The following is a 19,144-nucleotide window of genomic DNA, read 5'->3' as shown; positions in this document are numbered from 1 at the left end:
GGACCCCGGAAAGAAATTGTACCTCCAAGAACATTAATAGGATTTCAGAACTATTTCAAAAAAGTCACGGGAGAAGAATAGACAAAGCGAATTTTGTTTCATATTCAATTTAAAGTTCCATGAATTTTCTGTTGGAGCTTTAAAATTTATCAAGCGATGGAAACACCACTTCCAATGTCCTTAGTTCGAGAATTCAAAATCAAAAGGTGGGCAGGACTCAATTTGGATTTATGTGATTAAGAAAATGTTATCAAATTTTTAGAAACAGGAGAAAAACTCAAATGGTTAGTTCATCAGATTTCAAAAGGAAGCACTCTAAGCACACCTCAAAAGAAAGAACAACCATCATCATCAGATTTGGCATCAAATGATTTCTTACTCAAAAAGATGATGTAGAATCCCGAGATATTACAAGAATATATGAGTTATCTACAAAATCAACAAAAGAATATAGATGAGTTAGCAGGTTTCTCATCGAATTCCATTTTTGATCCGTTTGGTGGGCCATGCACATAAGACCCAAATGACGTCTAAATAAAAGGTGTCGGCCAGTTTCAAAAGAAAATAAAATGCAATCTCCAAAGTACCAATCAAAAGAAGATAAGAGTATCGACATACAAATTCAAATGAACTTCAAATGCAAGTGCAGGTTTACAAATAAAATTCAAGTGTAATATTCTGATAGCTATACATAACCTTCAAGATGAGAAGGAAAGGGCATCGGGTGTTTGTAAAAGCAAATGTTCTAAGTGTTTATCCTTCATTATGCCATTCTCTTGTATTTTTATGCTTAATAAAAGTTCTGAAATTTGCATTCAATATTTATTACGCTATCAATCTTTAAAACTCCAATCAAAATAAACTCATAATAGTCTAAATTTTTTGCTGGATCATCTGGTTAGGAGTAGAAGCTTTAAAATTTAGACTATTGTTCTGATTCTGGAATAAAAGGCATTTACAAGAACCAAAATTTAGACTATTTTGATACCGCAACCAGATGATCCGGAAATAGGGAATTCTTGAATAATGGTCTAAGCAAGCACTCTGCGAGGACCTAACCCAAAGATGTTCTTGAACCTAATGCTCTTGCAGTCTATGAACTTCAGTTTATTTTCTTTTAATTTTCATTATAGTTTCTTTTTTCTTTTCTTTCCCTTTTCTAGTGACAACTGGAGGTGAGATTTTCAATCTCTACTATTCTTATACTAGAGATGAGAGAATCAACCTTGACTGTTGTTCAATCCAAGTCAATGATCGTTTTTGGATAGGAGATTCAATCTTGAGCTCTTGCCAATTCAATTGAGAGCTGTGAAAAATGGATTTGTTTAGGAAAATCATCCTCCCCAACTTCTAAAGGATAGGCTAACACTTCTGAATTTATTTCCGCCTCATGGCCAATATGTTTGATTAATCCTAGAACAATAACAAACCAGAGTGACTTCATTTGGTTCCAAAATCTCTGGCGGCCCTCCTTTAAATTCCAAACTTTTATAGGCTGAAAGAATATTTTTAGCTTCTTCTTGGTGACCCCTTCCGGGGGGAACAGAAAAAAAAAAAAAAAAACCATAGAAGAATACGATAGAAAACACAAAAAACGGAAAATGCAATGTAGGAGATGATAATAGGTAAAGTCAAAAAAATAAAAATAAAAATTCTGAGACACTTCCTTGGAATCAACTGTACATATTGCTCAGCCATTACTGAAATAAAACAATCGTAAGAGGAAACTAATTCACAACTATGTTACATGCAGGTTACAAAGTTACACAACATGAAATCTAATGCCTTCGTCCTCGAAAGATTTAGTGGCTTGGAACAGAGTACAACAATCTTGTTTCCTGTGACCTTCATGTATTGTACAACTACTGCAGACCTTCAAATGTTTGCCAGATGAATTTCATGATCAACCATAGAGTCTTATGCGAGTTTTGATGGGCTCCCGGCACAAGGGGCACGTCGATATGGTGATGCCACAATCCTTGCATGTCTGTTAAAGGTTTCAAAGCACAAAATGAGATGCAGAGTAGGAAATTTTGGGGGTTGGGGGTGGAGGGAGAAGGGGGTTTGGGGAGGGTGTATGAACAATGATAATGTGATGGTCATTCAGATCACTGGCATGGATCTCATCTTAACATACTATAGTAACACATTTCAAATAGATTTTTCACCTTGACTGAAATCATTGCCCATAGATAGTTCCACAAAATAAGAAAAGAAAGAAGAAAAAAGAGGAACACATTTAGCTATATCAGATTTGATCACGTAAACCTACCAAGCAGGGAGGCAAAAGAGCAATTAAGTTTCAAAGAAACAAGAACAATAATCCTAGCAATTGCAACTAACTAAGGGAAACTAAACAAATAAAAACGTCCTCTAAAATATGTTCGCACTAGTCCTTTTTGTAGATTTACCCTTGATGATCCACTTACAACCTACATTTATTCTCGCCCCAATTAGACAAAAGTCAAACCTCAAATTTTGAAAATTTTTATGTTAATAAAAATCAAAGATTTGGAAATCATCAAGACAGAATACAACTCTAGCATTGTGACCAAGCATGTTTTTCCAAGGATATAATTGAGTGAGAGAAGGGACAAGTAAATATCAACCACTGTTGAAGGAAGTCACAGGGGTATGCTGGCTATTTGCAAACTAGATTCTCAACTGAATAGGATACAAGAAAATCATGAAATACAACAGATGTAAACTTACAATAGAATTGTCGAAGAATATAGGAACCACCAATAACAAGGTGAGCAAGTAGGCCAAGGCCAAAAAAAAAAAAAAAAGGTTTCCCAATGAATGAAAGCTTGCTGGTAATATTTCTAATAAAAGGTGATTTTAATAACACCATTTACAACCATAAATTTTAGCTTTTAGTCTTTTGTGAAATCAATTTGATGCGAATTAAGTGTGTAAAAATGAGAGAGAGAGAGAGGGGGGGGGGTGTGTGTGTGCGGGAAGAGAGACTAGCTGTTGCAAAGTCTAAAAAAATAACTCACAAGATTGATTAGTTTTAGTGTCAGAAATGCATAAAGAGAAAAGAAAGAACAGGAATAACAAAAAAGAGGAAAGATTCGGGTGGAGTGACAAGAAAGGGAGATATGTGTAGATATAGGATAACAAAGGATAGAGTGCAGAGTCATATTTTGGCAAACTTACATATTAATTAGTATAGAATTACAAAATTGTAGAAGAAAAATTTGTCATGGCTTAACATAATACATGTTGAGTTCATCATCTCTAATGTACAAGAAACCTCATTCTCTGCTTATCGACATTTCCCAAGGACACTAAAAACTGTTGGTTCAAATCATAGACTACATTCTCATGCTAATACTAGTTGATAATTGATTAAGATACCTACCAGATGTCCACATCCAAAAGCCATATCCTTCGGATTTGTCAAGCATATTGGGCAAACCTTGTAAAAATATAAATTGAGTATATATCAGAGCATATCAAGCATAGACGAGTCCATGCAGGAATAGTTAAAGAAGTTACTTGATCTGCTGGAGGTCCATGGTCAACTGGTTCAAAGCTTGTCACATGTGGGGATGATTTTAAAGAATTATCATGATCTATAACTTCACGTGGAGGAGGGAGTACCCTACTTCTGGGACCTCCAGAATTTCTACGAGAAAAGCTATACAGATTGAGATTCCAATAAATTCTTGAACAAATAGTAAGCACAATAATTAACTTGGTCTTACTCATTGAATGGTAGGCTTAGGGCAGCTCTGTATTGGAAAGGAATTTCCATCAGAGCAGCTAATGCAAATGATGCCTCTCTTTTTGCCATATTGGTGTGCTCGGACATGATTTTTGTGAAGTTCACAAACTGAAGGATAGCATAAGTAAAGATTAAACAAACATCTAATTCTAAAAATTTCACTTTTCTTGAATTTAGCAATAAAATTTTTTATCCACACAAAATTTCATCTACTGTACATGGATCAGCACTTCCTCTTTTGTTCTTTTATTCCCTTTTTTTTTTCAGTTGGGTGTTTAAAGGGTGAAGAGGGAAGAGAGAAGATACTGAGATGAACATAAAATTCTACAGAAGCAAAAACCTGAAGCTTTACATTCCAAAGACCTAATGGAAACTCCGTGCACGTTGACATAAATTTTTATAACCGTTAAATGAAACAACTAGCATGTGCTAAGCTTATGTTAATTACAAGCAGAGGAAGGGCAAAACTGTATTGCACTAAGGAAAAGAGACTATGTTGCTCTACCCTTACAACAATGGACAGCAAAGGATAAAATGAAAGAAAGACCAGAATTTTATTTGACACCAAATAATACGTGAGACAGGTTGAGTCAACTGCAACTGTAGATAAGTTAATCATGCAAAAATCTACAATGTGGACTATCAAGTATACAGTTGCCTGGAGTATGTTAATGTTAAGCACAAAATAAATTTGATTTTGTTAGCAAGTACCTGAAAATTGTCAAAAGCACGTTGAGGAATGTTGTCATCAAATTGTTGCATTTCATCCCAAGGTCCATCCCCGACACCAACAAGAATGATTGAAAGAGGATATTCACTGTGCATTCATATTATGTTAGTAAATTCAAAATATTTGGAGAATGTTGTCATCAAATTGTAGCATTTCTTCCCAGGGTCCATCCCCAACACCAACAAGAACAATTGAAAGAGAATATTCACTTTGCATTAAGTATTAAATTAGTGAACTCCAAAGAACAAATAGGGGATTTCCAAGTCCACGGTATTACCTTGCAGCAACTATAGAATTAATAGTTGCCTGCTCTTGTCGACTAAACCTTCCATGTGGTGTATTGGAACTCCTAGTAACCTAATAATATATGCAAACAATAAAGGACAAGAAAAGGTCACGCAGGAGAGTCAATAAAAGCTTATAAAGTTCATCAAAGTACAACAATTGAACCTGTCCATCAGCAATAATTACAAGGACATGATATTGCCCATTGCTTCTCTCTACAATATCAACTGCAGAATCAATTATTGGTGCAAAGGATGTTGGACCTATAATTTGCATGCATCAGTAAGGCTAGGAAAAGAATCAAAAGTTAACTATATCAGACATGCAGATAGAGAGATGTTAGAAACTCGGTTTCCAATTCATTGGTTTACAAGCCTCATTTTGTGGTAGATAATTATTCTGCAACATTTTTGCAGTTTAAGTGCACTATTAATAACTCACAGCAGAAAACTGATAACCTTACATAGAAAGAGGAAGGTACCAGAGATATGTAGTGAAAGATGTGCATTAGTTATTTGTCTTTAATGATTATTGCAATGGCATTCAAACATTTTTCCCATAAAAGGCAAAAGATGGAAAACAGAAAAGTTGAAAGAAAAGGTAAAGACCAAATGAATGAAGTAGCACAATCTTTTTCTGCAAGGTGCACTTAACACACTACTATAATCCTCTTAGATTGTGGGAATGACGCGATTCACTTTATACCGAAAAGAGAACATGATGATTCTGAAAATAGCCTTAGGAAAATATTGTTCAAATATGTATAAAGGTCCTGTTAAATCAAATGGATCAGTTGGTTTCTGCAGTAGTCAACCTAGATTGGATTGTTCTGGACCACAGAATGACATAGGGACCATAGAATGCTAGTTACACAAAATGCAAAACACTAGGGCTAGGTTTCTTTAGGAAACTTAGAAATGGCAAATGTTAGGGCTAGGCTTCATTAGGATATTTAGAGGGAAGAAAGTTCAGCGTACAGGAAAGTTTCATTAAAACTTTTCAACAAAAAGGAGTATTTTTGTACATCATTCTGGAGAAACGATTCAATATGTAGGAGTTTTTTCACTGCCATGGTTTAGATGCAATCATTGGGTGCAGCAACAAACAAAAATATATTCTACATGCATAAGTTTTGAACTTCAGAACACCAAAATAAGCATTCCTAATTGCCAATGAACCATGTTTTAAATCATGCAATCTGATTCCAAATCCACTAGGGTCTGAGAAATTCTAGTAAAATAGGTTGCACAGTAACTTTTCCCTTATTTTCTGTTCTGATTTTCCATTTTTCTTTTTCTTAAAGTGGGGGTGGTGAAGGGGGATATATGGGATGGGATTAAGAAATCTTTCTAGGTGGGACCCCCAATCAATTAGGACATCAAATGTAATACTAATACCTTTTATCGCATCATGGCTTCCTTCTGAGGATTCAAATGTCATGCTTTTCCTTCATGCATTAAAAAATATCAAACTTAGATATTACTAGGGCCTTGTAGAATTGCTGGTTTAATAGGAATCATGTTCCTACTAGTTTAATTTCAGGAGGGAGTTGATTTAATTGATTCCACAATAAGGTTTGGAAAACATATTTGTACCATAGTTAATGATTTCAGTCCTATTCGTTCTTCATTCATGCATGATCATAATCATAAAATGCTGTTGAATAAAAGCATCCAGGATTATAGTAATCATATTATCATCAAATGCATTTTTCAACAATGTGCATAAACATTGTGCAAAATGATGCACTCTAGTCATCAAACCTGATAACTTTAGGTGAGGCACAATCTCTTTATATCTTGCAAGAGCTTCTTCAAATCCGTGGCAAGGTCGATGGTCAGGGTAAAAGCTGAACACATGCTGATCATGTGTGGATGCTACGAAATAAAAGAACCAGTATGACATTTCCGCCCAAAAAAGACGATTCTGATATCAAGTTAACAAGCAAAATTACTGAAAACTAACCATCCCCAAATCCGATACAAGGTATCAAATTATCTTCATCAAAAGGTGATAATGTCCGCCCAATGATGGAGATAGCTTGCTGATATGGATTAGGTGTAGTGCCCATTGCATGAAGGCTTCTCCTGTTGAATGAATACTTTCCTAGAAACAACAAATTGTCATATGCCTTTCTACTAATCTAAGGTGGAAGTTACAGAACAGATTTTGCATCAAAGTACCTGTCCACTCATTACTCTGTGTAAAATCAATTCCCAGAATTAAATTTGATGATTCGAGGCCTTCTTCTCTTAATGCAGTAACCACCTGGGAACAAAAACATTCACTTTGTCTCAGGTTTGATATAGAAGCTCTATTACAATTTCATTTTCCAATTCACAAACAACTGAAAAGTCATGAAGTAAATATCCAACATTGAGCAAATGAAAATTGTAGTAGGTCATATCACTGAAGGAACACATAATGAGAAAAAAACTATGGTTAAGGTATGATTACCTACAAGAATTAAATACCTCTTCTAGTGAATTGAAGTTATCAGCTATATAGGTTGGTCGATGCTTCCTCTGGTTGTTACTGTTCAATGAACTTGTTGCAGATGCTGGTGGCTGCTGCTGATATTTAGTGTCCACTGGATTTCCAGCATAGATTGGATGTTGGTGTTGATAACTAGGATCAACTGGATTTCCAGCATATCCGGAGGCTTCATGTGGAAAGTCTCGAGATGTGTCACCAGAAGTTGATTCTGTATTTCCCATCAACAAAATTTTTACTGCATAACAGCATTAAACAGTCTCAGTTTTGACAATGCTTTAAAAGAGTATAAACGAGAAAAGAAGATAAAGGCTTCAAGAATATGGCAGCACTGATGAACTGGACACCACAGATTCTTCAAGTTGGTAGACTGGGTTGCTCATTACTGTACTGGCCAAATCCTTATTCCACAGTCGTACTATTGTGTCAATCTTCATCTCATATAAGAACTCTTCAAGCAAATAACACTGACTGTTCTGTACGTGTGTGGCAAATTAGGGATACAATTTTCTCAAATATGTGTCCTACATATCACTAGAAAATGGTCACTTGGATGGTGCAGTGTGCCCCTCTAGGTGTTCAGAAGCAACAGGAGCAATGATCAAAGATTTTGTAGGTCTCAATCTATGTGGATTCTTGACCGGGGGACAGTAATCATTAGTGTGAACACCATTTATAATAGGCTCATGCCATAATGCATATCATACACGTTAGCATGCACATTTAATCATCCTATTCATAGCATGACTTCTATTATGAGTGATGCATCATACATCATGCACTCCATGAGATCATGTCATGCTTATATGGTCTACCTGTGCTCCCACTGCTGGAACACAATGATCTAACAAACCCCACAACAATGGCAATACATGCCTGGGCAACCTAAATCTTACAATAGCAGAACACAGGCATCTGGATCTTCCAGCCACCGACCACGACCTACTAGTTGCCATCAATTGCCTCGTGGTCTGTCCAAAGCATAAGCACTTTCATCAACTATTGCCTCCTGGACCAGCCAGAGCACACATATTACCTCATTACCCAAGGCCCTGTGCATCACCATATGAAATGTATCCCGCAGCATCCCACTTCTGAAACATGAGAGCCATCCTCCCTCCCACGGGATCTAGGGTTCTTGTGGACTGGAGGTCTAGAAAACAAGGCACATCAAGATTTTGGTCCTATAATTGACTGGTTCCTAACTTTCCTTGCATGAAAGATTTATTTCTCCAACCAATCTGTTTGTGGTGACTTGTAATTTTGAACTACCTCTTCGGCATGTAAGACTAATGAAAAAATACTTTTGTCAGCCATCATGCAGCTGTTAATGCCCTACATGTTCATAGCTGAATAATTACTTTAGCAAAGGACTAACTTAAATGAATCAGGATGGTTCCTTAAGAACCAAAGAGAGTATTCCCTTTTCCACTACTGCTGCATAACACATTGGAAAATACATGCTCATTTCACCATTTTCACTTCTGGATGTAAGGTCAAATCATGATTCTAACCCATTATAAGCATCAAGAATATTGTGAAGAAATCTTCTTTTAGCAGTAGGCAGTAGGCCACTATAGCAAAAAAGTATTTTTGCATACTACACTAGCAAGTCTAGCGATGAGGTCAGGCTTCACACAGAAAAGAAAAAAAAAAAAAAAAGAGCCGAAATTAGGATCAAAATACTCAGAAACCAACAATTAACATAACTATGCACCAAAAACACTTTAATAGCTCCCAAATTTAAGAGCAGAAGTTCATAGTATGGTGAAGAGAAGTGAGAAAGACTGTATACATCATTTAGATTAGACACTCTTGTATGATAAACTGTAACAACCTCATGATCTGTACAGCATTCCCTCAGAGAATAGTTCCTATTGAAAATTTTCTAGTCAGTAATTGCTTCCTATACTTAATTTCTTAGTCACATTTTTGCAAAGAACTGGTTAACAGTAACTGAAAAGGATAAATGCAACAATTAGGACTAAGCCAAAGATAAAGCACACATTATGGAGATTAACAAAGAAAAAAAAATCCAACTTCTAACACTTTTTCCCTTTGAAGCATAAAAATCATGTGAAAGTTCCAACTCAGTCTAAACATGCAAATCCATCTTGTTCATTCTATTAATTTTCCTAATTGCAAATGCTTAAATTATCACTGGAGCAATGCATGCAAAGCTACAAACTGATCTGCCTTTACACAACAGAATCCAAGAGTTTGACAAAAGATTATATATGAGACTAATGATATCTGTTGAGAACATCAAGTGTCACAAAAATTGTGTTCAACTGATCATTAATTCCTCTCCCCTCATAAGCCCTTCCAATCGTTTAAAGCATAAAATCCATATCAAGCACTGAAGGGCAGCGCCTAAAGCATCAAACCCCTTCTTATTCCAATATCACACACTTCAAGTCAGACAAGAAGTCCTATAATTAGCCAGAATAAAGCCAACCACTCCGGTAAGCAGAACCAGGCCAGATTGTGCTGTACGACAATGTAACTAAAGATTGCTTGAGGCCAATCTATCATGTTCCCATAAGCACCAATATCCATACAAATCTTCAACAAAGGTTCCAAGAAAAGGATGCCATCTATTTGGGAGGCAGAATTTTTCCATATCTTGCATTATGGGAATAAATTGTCCAAGAATTCGTTTGTTTTATGCCCCTTTCAAACCAACCCATCCTCTTAATTACACCAATTCCAATCTATGTAGACAAAGTACAAGTCTTCCAACATCTGCTAGTTCCTGGACCTATAATCAATCCTTCCAGCATTGCTTTTTTCCAATGAGATCAACAACATTTGCATCAAGACCAGCTGAAAAGCTAAAGATTCAGGAGACTAATCACATTTTGGCAGTTTGCATGTTCCTCCAAACCTCAAACCTAGAGTTTCAACTTTTTCTCTCTTCCATAAGGTTGGACTCTGCTTGCACTTTTCCACCATTTCCATGAAGCTGTCCACACAACAAACTAAATAGAGTATTAGTAGATACAATCCTCCATCGTCCCCATTTTGCATATTATTTATGTTGTGAATTTCCGCTACAAACATATATACATACATACTTACATATATAAATTCCAGGCTCCAGCCAATATTGTTTCTTCTTTTGATTATCTCTCTCCTCTCTCCATTTAATTCAACCTATTTATTTGATGAAGAAGCATAATGCTTTTCTTGTTTTCAATAGAAAAGGAGAGATGTTACCAGTTACCTAAAATATCAGCCATCAAGACTGACCAAACATGAGGAGGACTACTGCCGGACTCGCTTATCATTCATTGATATAGCAAGCAGGGCAAAACCCATGATGCAGCCTTGTTACAATACTGTTTAACCCAACAAACATGTCAAACCTGCAATGGACACACAAAATTTAAAGATCTTCAACTCAAGGCCTCCACCACCGCCTTGCTGTTCGCCTCCTAATACTCTCCCAACAAGTATGTCCAGAGCTGACAATCCTGAGAGTATGTACTTGACTGTCTATTATGATTCTATACGAATTCCAGCTGAGAATTGCAAATTTCTCCACTTTTAACTTATCAACATGACTAACAATTTTCTGTTCTTTATATTCAGAGACTAGGTAATCTAAGTTAAGTTTATCCAACAATTCAAAGAATCCCCACAAAAAAAATCCATTTCTCAAAGAAAAAACATTTATCAAGAAACACAAAGTATCCTTGCACACATGAACTATCATTCTACTTGTACTTGCTATGAATGAAGAGATAAACAGAAAATCAGAGAGAGAGAGAGAAGCAAACTGTAATAAAAGGACCTTTTGAAGTAGATGATGAGATAGATAATAATACCAAGAATCTAAGACTGCCTTGTTGGTTGGTCAGGCCTTTTTCTGGGCTTTTCGTTTGCACTTTATTCTGACTTCCTGCAAATGCAGATACCAAAAGATGCTGCTTCTGCCGCTGCTAAACTGCTAAGGTGTTGGACATTTTGTTCATTTTTTGCTGTCTTCCAATCTTGGGTACTTTTCGGTCATCTATTCTTTTTTATTAATATAATATAATCAGGCGTACCGGTTGACAATACGTGCTTGGATTGACCTTCCCTTCCACGTTAGACTTACAAGGTACCGCACCGCACGTGGTTATGTTTTTAAATCCGGCCAGGTTAGTGAACCAGAGGTGCTCGTAGTTTAACCGGTTCGACCGTTTGGACCAAAGATTTATTCATTTTGGCTTTTCATTTTGATGTTAGATAATTTGGATAGAATTTGATATTTAAAGAAAAGAGGAAAAAAATAATAGAAATCGGTTCAATGGTTTGACTATTACTGGTTCAATTGATTCTTGACAGTACCTAAGATTTAATTTTTTTTATTTTTGATTTTGATGTTAAATAATTTGGATAGCATTTGATACTAAGGAAAAAAAAAATTAAAAAAAATGATAGAAATCGGTTCAATGGTCCGACTTTTACTGATTCAATCGATTCTTGATCGGATTTCGAGAAAACTGGCCAGTGGAGTCTGATTTTGAATGCACCGCAACACATTGTATTGAGCTATGACGAAACATTGCCAGTCACGTCCTACCAATTCAACAAAACAGTATGAGTTTTCTAAATCTAATACTTACCAGAATTCAATTTACACTTTGCCCTCCTGAACTAAGGGGATAGTCACATTTTACCCACGTTAATCTTAAATATATACATTTTATCCACTAGTCAAAGTTAAAAATATAAAAAAGATGAGTGCAATGACATATTATTATTCTTTTATTTCATGAACTTATCTATAACTTAGTACCATTTCCTTTCATTACTTAAAGATTTACAACTTCTCTATCATATCAACTATACGAAAATATCAAACTACAAAAAGTTAAAGACAACTAATATTTAGTTTATATCCATGAACATTTTTTCGTTAGATTAATGTTCACTATTATATATGATTTATTCAATTTATTAGACTTTAATTCAAACAAAATAGATAAATAACATAATACTAAAAATAAATATAATTGCCAAACTTTCAAAAAAAAGGTAATACTAAACTCATTTTTTAAAGTAGTTTTTTTATTATTTTAATTTATTTAAAATTTTTAGGTTAATATTATTGTCATTTTTATTTATTAAATTAGTCCAATATTAAATTCTTAATTAAATTTGCTAAAAATGGCTAATATGCCTTATTTCTAAACTAAGAGAAGAAAAATAGAGATTAAATCAAATTTTATTTTAATAAAAGAAAAGGCAATAATAGTAAACTATAAATATATCAATAAAAAATGAAAATAGTATTAGTCTAAAAGTTCATGGAAACTAAAATAATAAAAAACTACTTTTTAAGCTAAAAACAAGTTTAGTGTTGCCCCTTTTTAAAAAAATAGTAATTATGTTTATTTTAGTATTGTGTTATTTTATTCTTTTTATTTGACTTAAAGTCTAATAAATGAACAAAACATATAACAAAAGCGAATATTAATCGGACAGGAAAAGTTTTAAGGATATGAACTAAATATAAACTTTTTTTAAAGCTTTTTTCAGAGATTGTTATATAGTTGATACGATAGAGAAGATGTATATTTTTTAACAATGAAAGCAAATAATATTAAGTTATCGATAATTTCATAAATAAAAGTGCAATAATATCATTGCACTCACTTTTTTTTTTATTATATTTCTTACTTTGACTAATCTTGATGCAAGTAAAGTATATATATTTAAGGTTGAAGGGGGTAAAGTGTGGCTACCCACTAAATTCAGGAGGGCAAGGTGTTCTGAGCCTTTTTACTTATTTGAAGAATATGTTTTGGTAATGTATCACAGGGTACTACCACGTTGTGTACCTTCATCACACCTTCTCAAATAATTGTTAAATGAAAAGAGAAATCTTAAGATATGAGAGAAAAGAAGAAAAGAAATTCTAATTTTATTTGGACGTTGAGAAAAGAAATGAAATAATTTTTAAAAGAAAAGAAATGAGAGTAAGAAGAAAAGAAATTCTAATTTTATTTGGGAGTTTAGAAGAAATGAAATAATTTCTAAATACAAGTCCACAAAATTTTGTTAATCAAACTTTTATGGACAAAATGGGTATTTTATAAATATTTAGCAAGCTCCCAGCAAGACTATTATTTTGTTCCCTAGGTCGAACGAGAAACTTTTATAAATTGTGGTAGCACTATAAACAAATCATCAACACAAGTTGATTCAGTTTATACGAGCAGATCACTCTCTCATAAAAAGTTGTGTATTCGAATTTCACTACCAATATGAGAAATGTATTAGTAAGTGATTTGTAAGAACTCCTGTAAGTGATCAGTCCAAGGGCATGCCCTGACCTGTGATAATGACCAAAACTGAATCCACTCAAACTTTTTTCTTATATAAAAAAAAAAACTATAGACAAATCGCTTAACTTTTTTTTCTTCTTTTCTATATTAAGGAAACTTCAATGTACTTAAAACTCACTTTCTCTCACTCTCTTTTCTTTCCTTTCCAAATCTCCAACTACCAAACTTAGCCATATTGTCGTTTTGGTTCCCAAAGTTCTAGCTGTATAAATCTAATCTCTCTCTCTCTCTCAATAAGTGAAAACTTTGAACTCATGACCTCCTACCTGCAATCCATTCCATCTTACCATCCAGCCCCATCCCCTCCCATATAAATCTAATTTTTAATACTTCTAATTGTGACCAAATTGGTCTTACAAGTTTACCACAAAAACAAAACTGATATCTAATGTTTTTAGTTATGAACACCAATACACAATCACTAAAATCTGTCGAAGGGAAAAATGCACATTTGGTCCTCAACGTTTAGGAGTTAACTAAATCAGTCCTCATTTTCCCAGCCAAAAAAAAAAATTTGTATAGTATTCATTGTTGACCAAATTAATCTCTAATATATCGTCTAAACAAACACAGGCTCTAAGATATAATGACCAAATTGGTTCCTAATGCTTGTATATCTATAAAAATATAACAAAATACAAAAAATAAAAATGCCATAAAAGTTGTGGAGAAATTCTAGAAAAATCACAAAATCTTAAAAACTTTGAAAAATATAAACTAAGTTTAAGGTAGGGATTTTTGACGAAATGAAGACACTTGATAGATATGACAGTTTATATTTGTACACAAACGTATACAAAAGTGCATGTACAAATTATAATACTATATTTATTTTATTGAAGAAAGTACATAAAATAAATAAACAGAGCACATGCATAATCACATGCTTAATTCGGGTATTAAATTGGATTTTTAGATTACTTTAAGCTTTTTTTATATATTTTTGAGAGCTTTTATGATTTGTTTTTGTAATTCTTTCATAGTCTTTGTAGAATTCTCATGAGTTTTTATTAATTTCTATAATTTTTATCTTGTATTACATAAATAATTTTTTTAGATTTTATAAAATGTTAGGGACTAATTTGGTCAATTAATATACTTTGGGAACTACATTTTTTTAGTTCAAAACATTAGGAACTAATCCGATCAAATTTAAATACTTTAGGGACTATTTTTGTTGTGGTTAAAACATTGATAACTACTTTAGTCCAATCCCAAATTTTAAGAACTAAAAATGATTTTTTTTTTCATTTGCCAAAATCTAATTTGGCGAAAAAGATAAGAGAGAGCACAATGAATTTTGTTAGGCACTATAGGCTAGCTACTTTAAAATTATGCAATATAATATTACAAGAGGACCTCGATGATTACAAGAGAACCTCCCTATGATTTTATGTACAATGAAAAATACATGGGATGCACAATCAGTGACAACGATTATACTAGACACATTCCAAAAGTACGTGTGATGAAATCGCAATATTCACTTAACTCTCGTATAGTTTGTATAAATATCCACTTTATCTCCTATAGTTTTTATATTTTTTTCACATAATCCCCCTATGGTTTTATACAAGGCGGTTAAGCCATCATTTGATCTATCATTTAAGTTAGAGTACAATTGGTAACGATGTTACATAGGGTATTTTTTGTTAAGTTTCCACTTTATATAAAATTATAGGGGGTAAAGTGAATATTTTGAAATATTAGGGATATCATGTGACAATAACTAAAACTACAAGGAGGTTATTTATAATTTACCCAAAAATAAATGTGATAAATTGTACAAGGAGAATATGGAATGAATTAACTGACATTATAATTTGGCTGTCTATAGTGGAGAGTTTGTGAGGTTTTTACTAAGTAAGCCTATTACTGAGTTACTATAGGAGTTACTGAGTACTTTTACAAATGGGCTTTTATGGGTTTCATAGACTAAAGCCGATAGAAAATTGAGCTGATCCAATAATATTAGTGCACGTGCTTCTTAGTTAAATTTGACACATGCATTGTTCGAGTGATTTTTTTTTGTTTGGATAAGCGGAAAGTTTTGAATTCAAGAACTTCTACTTACAACTCCTCTTATCTTATTACCAATCTAACCATCGTCCCCATTGTTCAAGTAGTTATATATTTGTAGAATCACCATTGTCCCCAACTTTTGAAGTTGCGGATAATGGTAAACCCAGTTATTATTAGTAATTGAAGTAGGGATTATTTTTTGTTCATTTGAAAGAAATAGAAGCAAAATTATTAGTCTAATAATTAAGGTTGGGATTTTAAGAATTAGAACTCTTTAAGTTTAAATCCTCCCCTCCTCCTCTTAGAATTAATGTATCTCTCAGAGTAAGGAACGGATAGCAAATCTATGTATCTATGCTATTGTTAAAGAGGGAATTCTAGAACTCAAGAATTTAGATTCATGGCCAAAATAGCTTTAATAAAAGGTTCACTGACTACGATATATATCATCAAATTAGAGTGTCAATGGTTTTTGGGATTGTTTAAGCAATCCTAAGTTTAATGTTTTATTTTAGCAATATTGCTTTATCTAAGAAAATTTTCCTTTAGAAAAAATTGACATAATGGAATAAAAACCATATAGGTATGCCTTTCATGGAATGAAATTAATAATGCTCCTATTGCAGTATCTTTTAATAATTCAAAAAAAAAAAACTCATTAAAAATTGGGAAGAAACAAATTGGAATGTGTCTATAGGTTTTCTATTGCCTATTATGCCTAGTGGATGGAAAAATGTTGGTTGTAGTGATTTTCTTTGGGTGAGTTAATTCTTAATGGCCCATAGATTATATAACAATTAGGTGGGGTGATTAATATGATCAAATCACATGTCCTTTCTTCTGACTAGTTTATGGACCATATTAACAGGGTAGAGCAAATGCTATGAATAACTTTCTTGATGGGCACCAAAGGCATAGATTCATGGACCAAGCTAATCTGCACATTGATTTTGTGCACTGAATTCCATCAACTTTATCAGTTTATCGATGAATTAGAACATAGGAACCGGACTTGACAACACTAATATGAAAATTTCATCAAATTAAGGGAAAAATTGCAAGTGATCTTTTGCTACATGCATGAAATGGATCACTAATTATCAGAGCTGATATAAAAACATTAGTTTTTTTTTTTTTAATTCTGGTTGAACATTTCGAGTATGATTCAAGAAAACACAAAAAGGTACCAGGGAAAGCCAATTCATATCGTTTAGCACCAAGAATATTCTCTATGAACTAAAGTTCAAGGAGCTAGCAATTCTATAAATTGAGAGCATGACAGAATTCAATTCCAAAACTTAGTTATGTTTTTCCATTCAAGAATAGTACAATATAGTATCCATTATCTCTCTTATTCCTTTTGTTCTATTCTTTATCTCCCTAATAAAATGGTTCACTTCTTCATCAAAACCCCAAAAGAATCTGCCACCATCTCCATCAATGCTCCCTGTTGTTGGAAATCTTCATCAACTTGGCTTGCTTCCTCACCGATCCATGCAATCTCTATCAAAGAAATATGGTCCAGTGATGCTGCTTCATTTTGGCAACAAGCCAATCCTTGTGGCCTCTTCAGCCAGTGCAGCTTCAGAAAGCATGAAAAACCATGACCAAGTTTTTTCAAACAGGCAAAGATTAAGTATAGCTCGTAGACTCTTCTATGGCTCCAAGGATGTAGCATTTTCTCCTTATGGAGAGTATTGGAGGCAACTTAGAAGCATTCTTGTGCATCAACTTTTAAGTAACAAAATGGTTCAATCATTTCGACGTGTTCGAGAAGAAGAGACTTCACTTGTGATTGGAAAGATCAAGTAAGAATGCTTATCTTCTTCATCAAATTGCCTGATAAACTTGAGTGACTTATTCGCAACTCTTACGAATGATGTAGTTTGTAGGGTTGCCCTGGGGAGGAAGTATGGTGATGGAGAACATGGGAGGAAAGCTAAGGATACTTTAGCAGAATTCATTCAGATATTAGGGGTATACAAGGGACTATGTTCCTTGGCTTGCATGGCTAAATCGTTTCAATGGTTTGGATGCTAGAGTGAAAAGAGTGGTTAATCAGATTGATCAATTCATAGAGGGAGTAATTGAAGAGCACAGGAACAAGGCTGTTGCTAATACTACTGAGACAACCTGCTCACACTCTCTGGACATTTTGCTTCAGATACAGAGGGAAAAGTTGTTTGCCATTGAGCATGATTCTATCAAAGCTGTCATTTTGGTAAGACTCTCTGGCCAGGACTTGGTTTCTGTGCAATTGGCAGAACAGTTTATGGCCTGGACAGGGTCAACTTGATTTCGAATTTGAAATAAATTGCACAGATCAGACTGAATTGATGTGACCAATCTAGATTACAAACTGGACCGTTTAATAACCAGTGGCAATTGCAGAAGCCCTTGATCTCCATGGTTGCCTCTCAGTGTCCAATTTTTTCTTGGATTTACTTTCAAAAGAGTAATATTTTTCTTTCAACCTAGGAATTGTTGATTGAAAAGAACACATTGCTAATTAATTAAGCATTAGATTAGCTGATGGTTTGGTATGATAATTTCAATTTTTTTCATATGCTTGTTATGATAAATCAGCATAATATAACTCTAATTAAAGAGATGATCTGTAATAAGGCCATTAATATTCTGAATTTTGTGACTTAAATCACTTATGTCTCCTTGATTAGGACATGTTTGAAGGTGGAACTGACACAACACATACAATTATGGAGTGGGCAATGGCTGAACTCCCGAGGCATCCCAAAATCTTGATGCAGTTGCAGAATGAGGTAAGACAGAAAGCAAATGTAAAATCAGAAATCACTGAAGATGATTTAGACAAAATGCAATGCCTAAAAGCAGTGATAAAGGACGTTCTAAGACTTCATGCACCTGTTCCGTTACTACTTGCCAGAGAATCAACTCAAGATGCCAAAGTAATGGGGTATGATAGTTCAGCAGGCACACAAGTACTCGTGAATGCTTGGCAATTGGAAGAGATTCAAACGTTTTGGGATAATCCTGAGGGATTCAGCCAAAGAGATTCTTGAATAGTGATGTCATTTTCGAGGTTTTAACTTCAAATTGATTCCATTTGGTGCTGGCAGAAGGGGTTGCCCAGTTATCAGTTTTTGCTTTGGCTATCAATGAGCCTGCATTAGCAAAATTAGTGCACAAGTTCGATTTTGAATTGCCTGATGGAGCTAAACGTGAGGAATTGGACATGTGTGAAGTCAATGGTATCACTATTCATCAAAAACTTCCACTGCTGGTTGTTCTGATTTTAAACTCTGATTAGTATTGCCAATCTTAATTGGCTTGGTAAAAAGGGTTCTTCTAACTTCTGTTCTTGTCCTAAGGGGGCACAATACAAATGGTGGGCCTATAGTTATTTTGTCAGAAAAGGTTTAAAATTTTGTATGTTACACCATAGACAATTTAGTAGATCAGTGATAACGTATGAACTTTATAGGAGATTTACCATGTGTTCTAAGAGTTCAAAGTAGAAAAAATGTACTAGTAAAAATGTAACTCTCTAGGTAAGTTGGCTTG

At 34.1% G+C, this 19,144-nt stretch overlaps 1 protein-coding gene and 1 pseudogene across 6 annotated transcripts; one reads left to right on the top strand and one right to left on the bottom strand.

The window, feature by feature from the left end:
* Positions 1-1,667: 1,667 nt before the first annotated feature.
* LOC113700351 (E3 ubiquitin-protein ligase RGLG3-like) lies at positions 1,668-11,243 on the bottom strand. Of its 6 annotated transcripts, none has more exons than XM_072059068.1 (13): positions 11,072-11,243; positions 8,138-10,222; positions 7,223-7,479; positions 6,932-7,016; positions 6,714-6,854; positions 6,512-6,625; positions 4,914-5,011; positions 4,741-4,820; positions 4,445-4,550; positions 3,714-3,841; positions 3,505-3,634; positions 3,368-3,424; positions 1,668-1,987 (listed from the first exon to the last, which is right to left on the bottom strand). In XM_072059068.1, exons 2-13 carry the CDS (start codon positions 8,154-8,156, stop codon positions 1,904-1,906), a joined length of 1,299 nt encoding a protein of 432 aa, XP_071915169.1. In that variant the 5' UTR covers positions 8,157-10,222; positions 11,072-11,243; the 3' UTR covers positions 1,668-1,903. The 6 variants fall into 6 exon arrangements, with proteins under 6 accessions (XP_071915169.1, XP_071915170.1, XP_071915173.1 ...); XM_072059069.1 differs by having other exon boundaries at positions 8,138-10,206; XM_072059072.1 differs by having other exon boundaries at positions 8,057-10,222; positions 11,072-11,242.
* Positions 10,615-18,890, top strand: LOC113700670 (norfluorocurarine oxidase-like; annotated as a pseudogene).
* Positions 18,891-19,144: the final 254 nt, after the last annotated feature.

Source organism: Coffea arabica, chromosome 7e, assembly GCF_036785885.1.
Source record: "Coffea arabica cultivar ET-39 chromosome 7e, Coffea Arabica ET-39 HiFi, whole genome shotgun sequence".
NCBI classification, from domain to species: Eukaryota; Viridiplantae; Streptophyta; class Magnoliopsida; order Gentianales; family Rubiaceae; genus Coffea; species Coffea arabica.
Note: the sequence above shows the minus strand (reverse complement) of the source record. Positions and strands in the feature narration are given on the sequence as shown.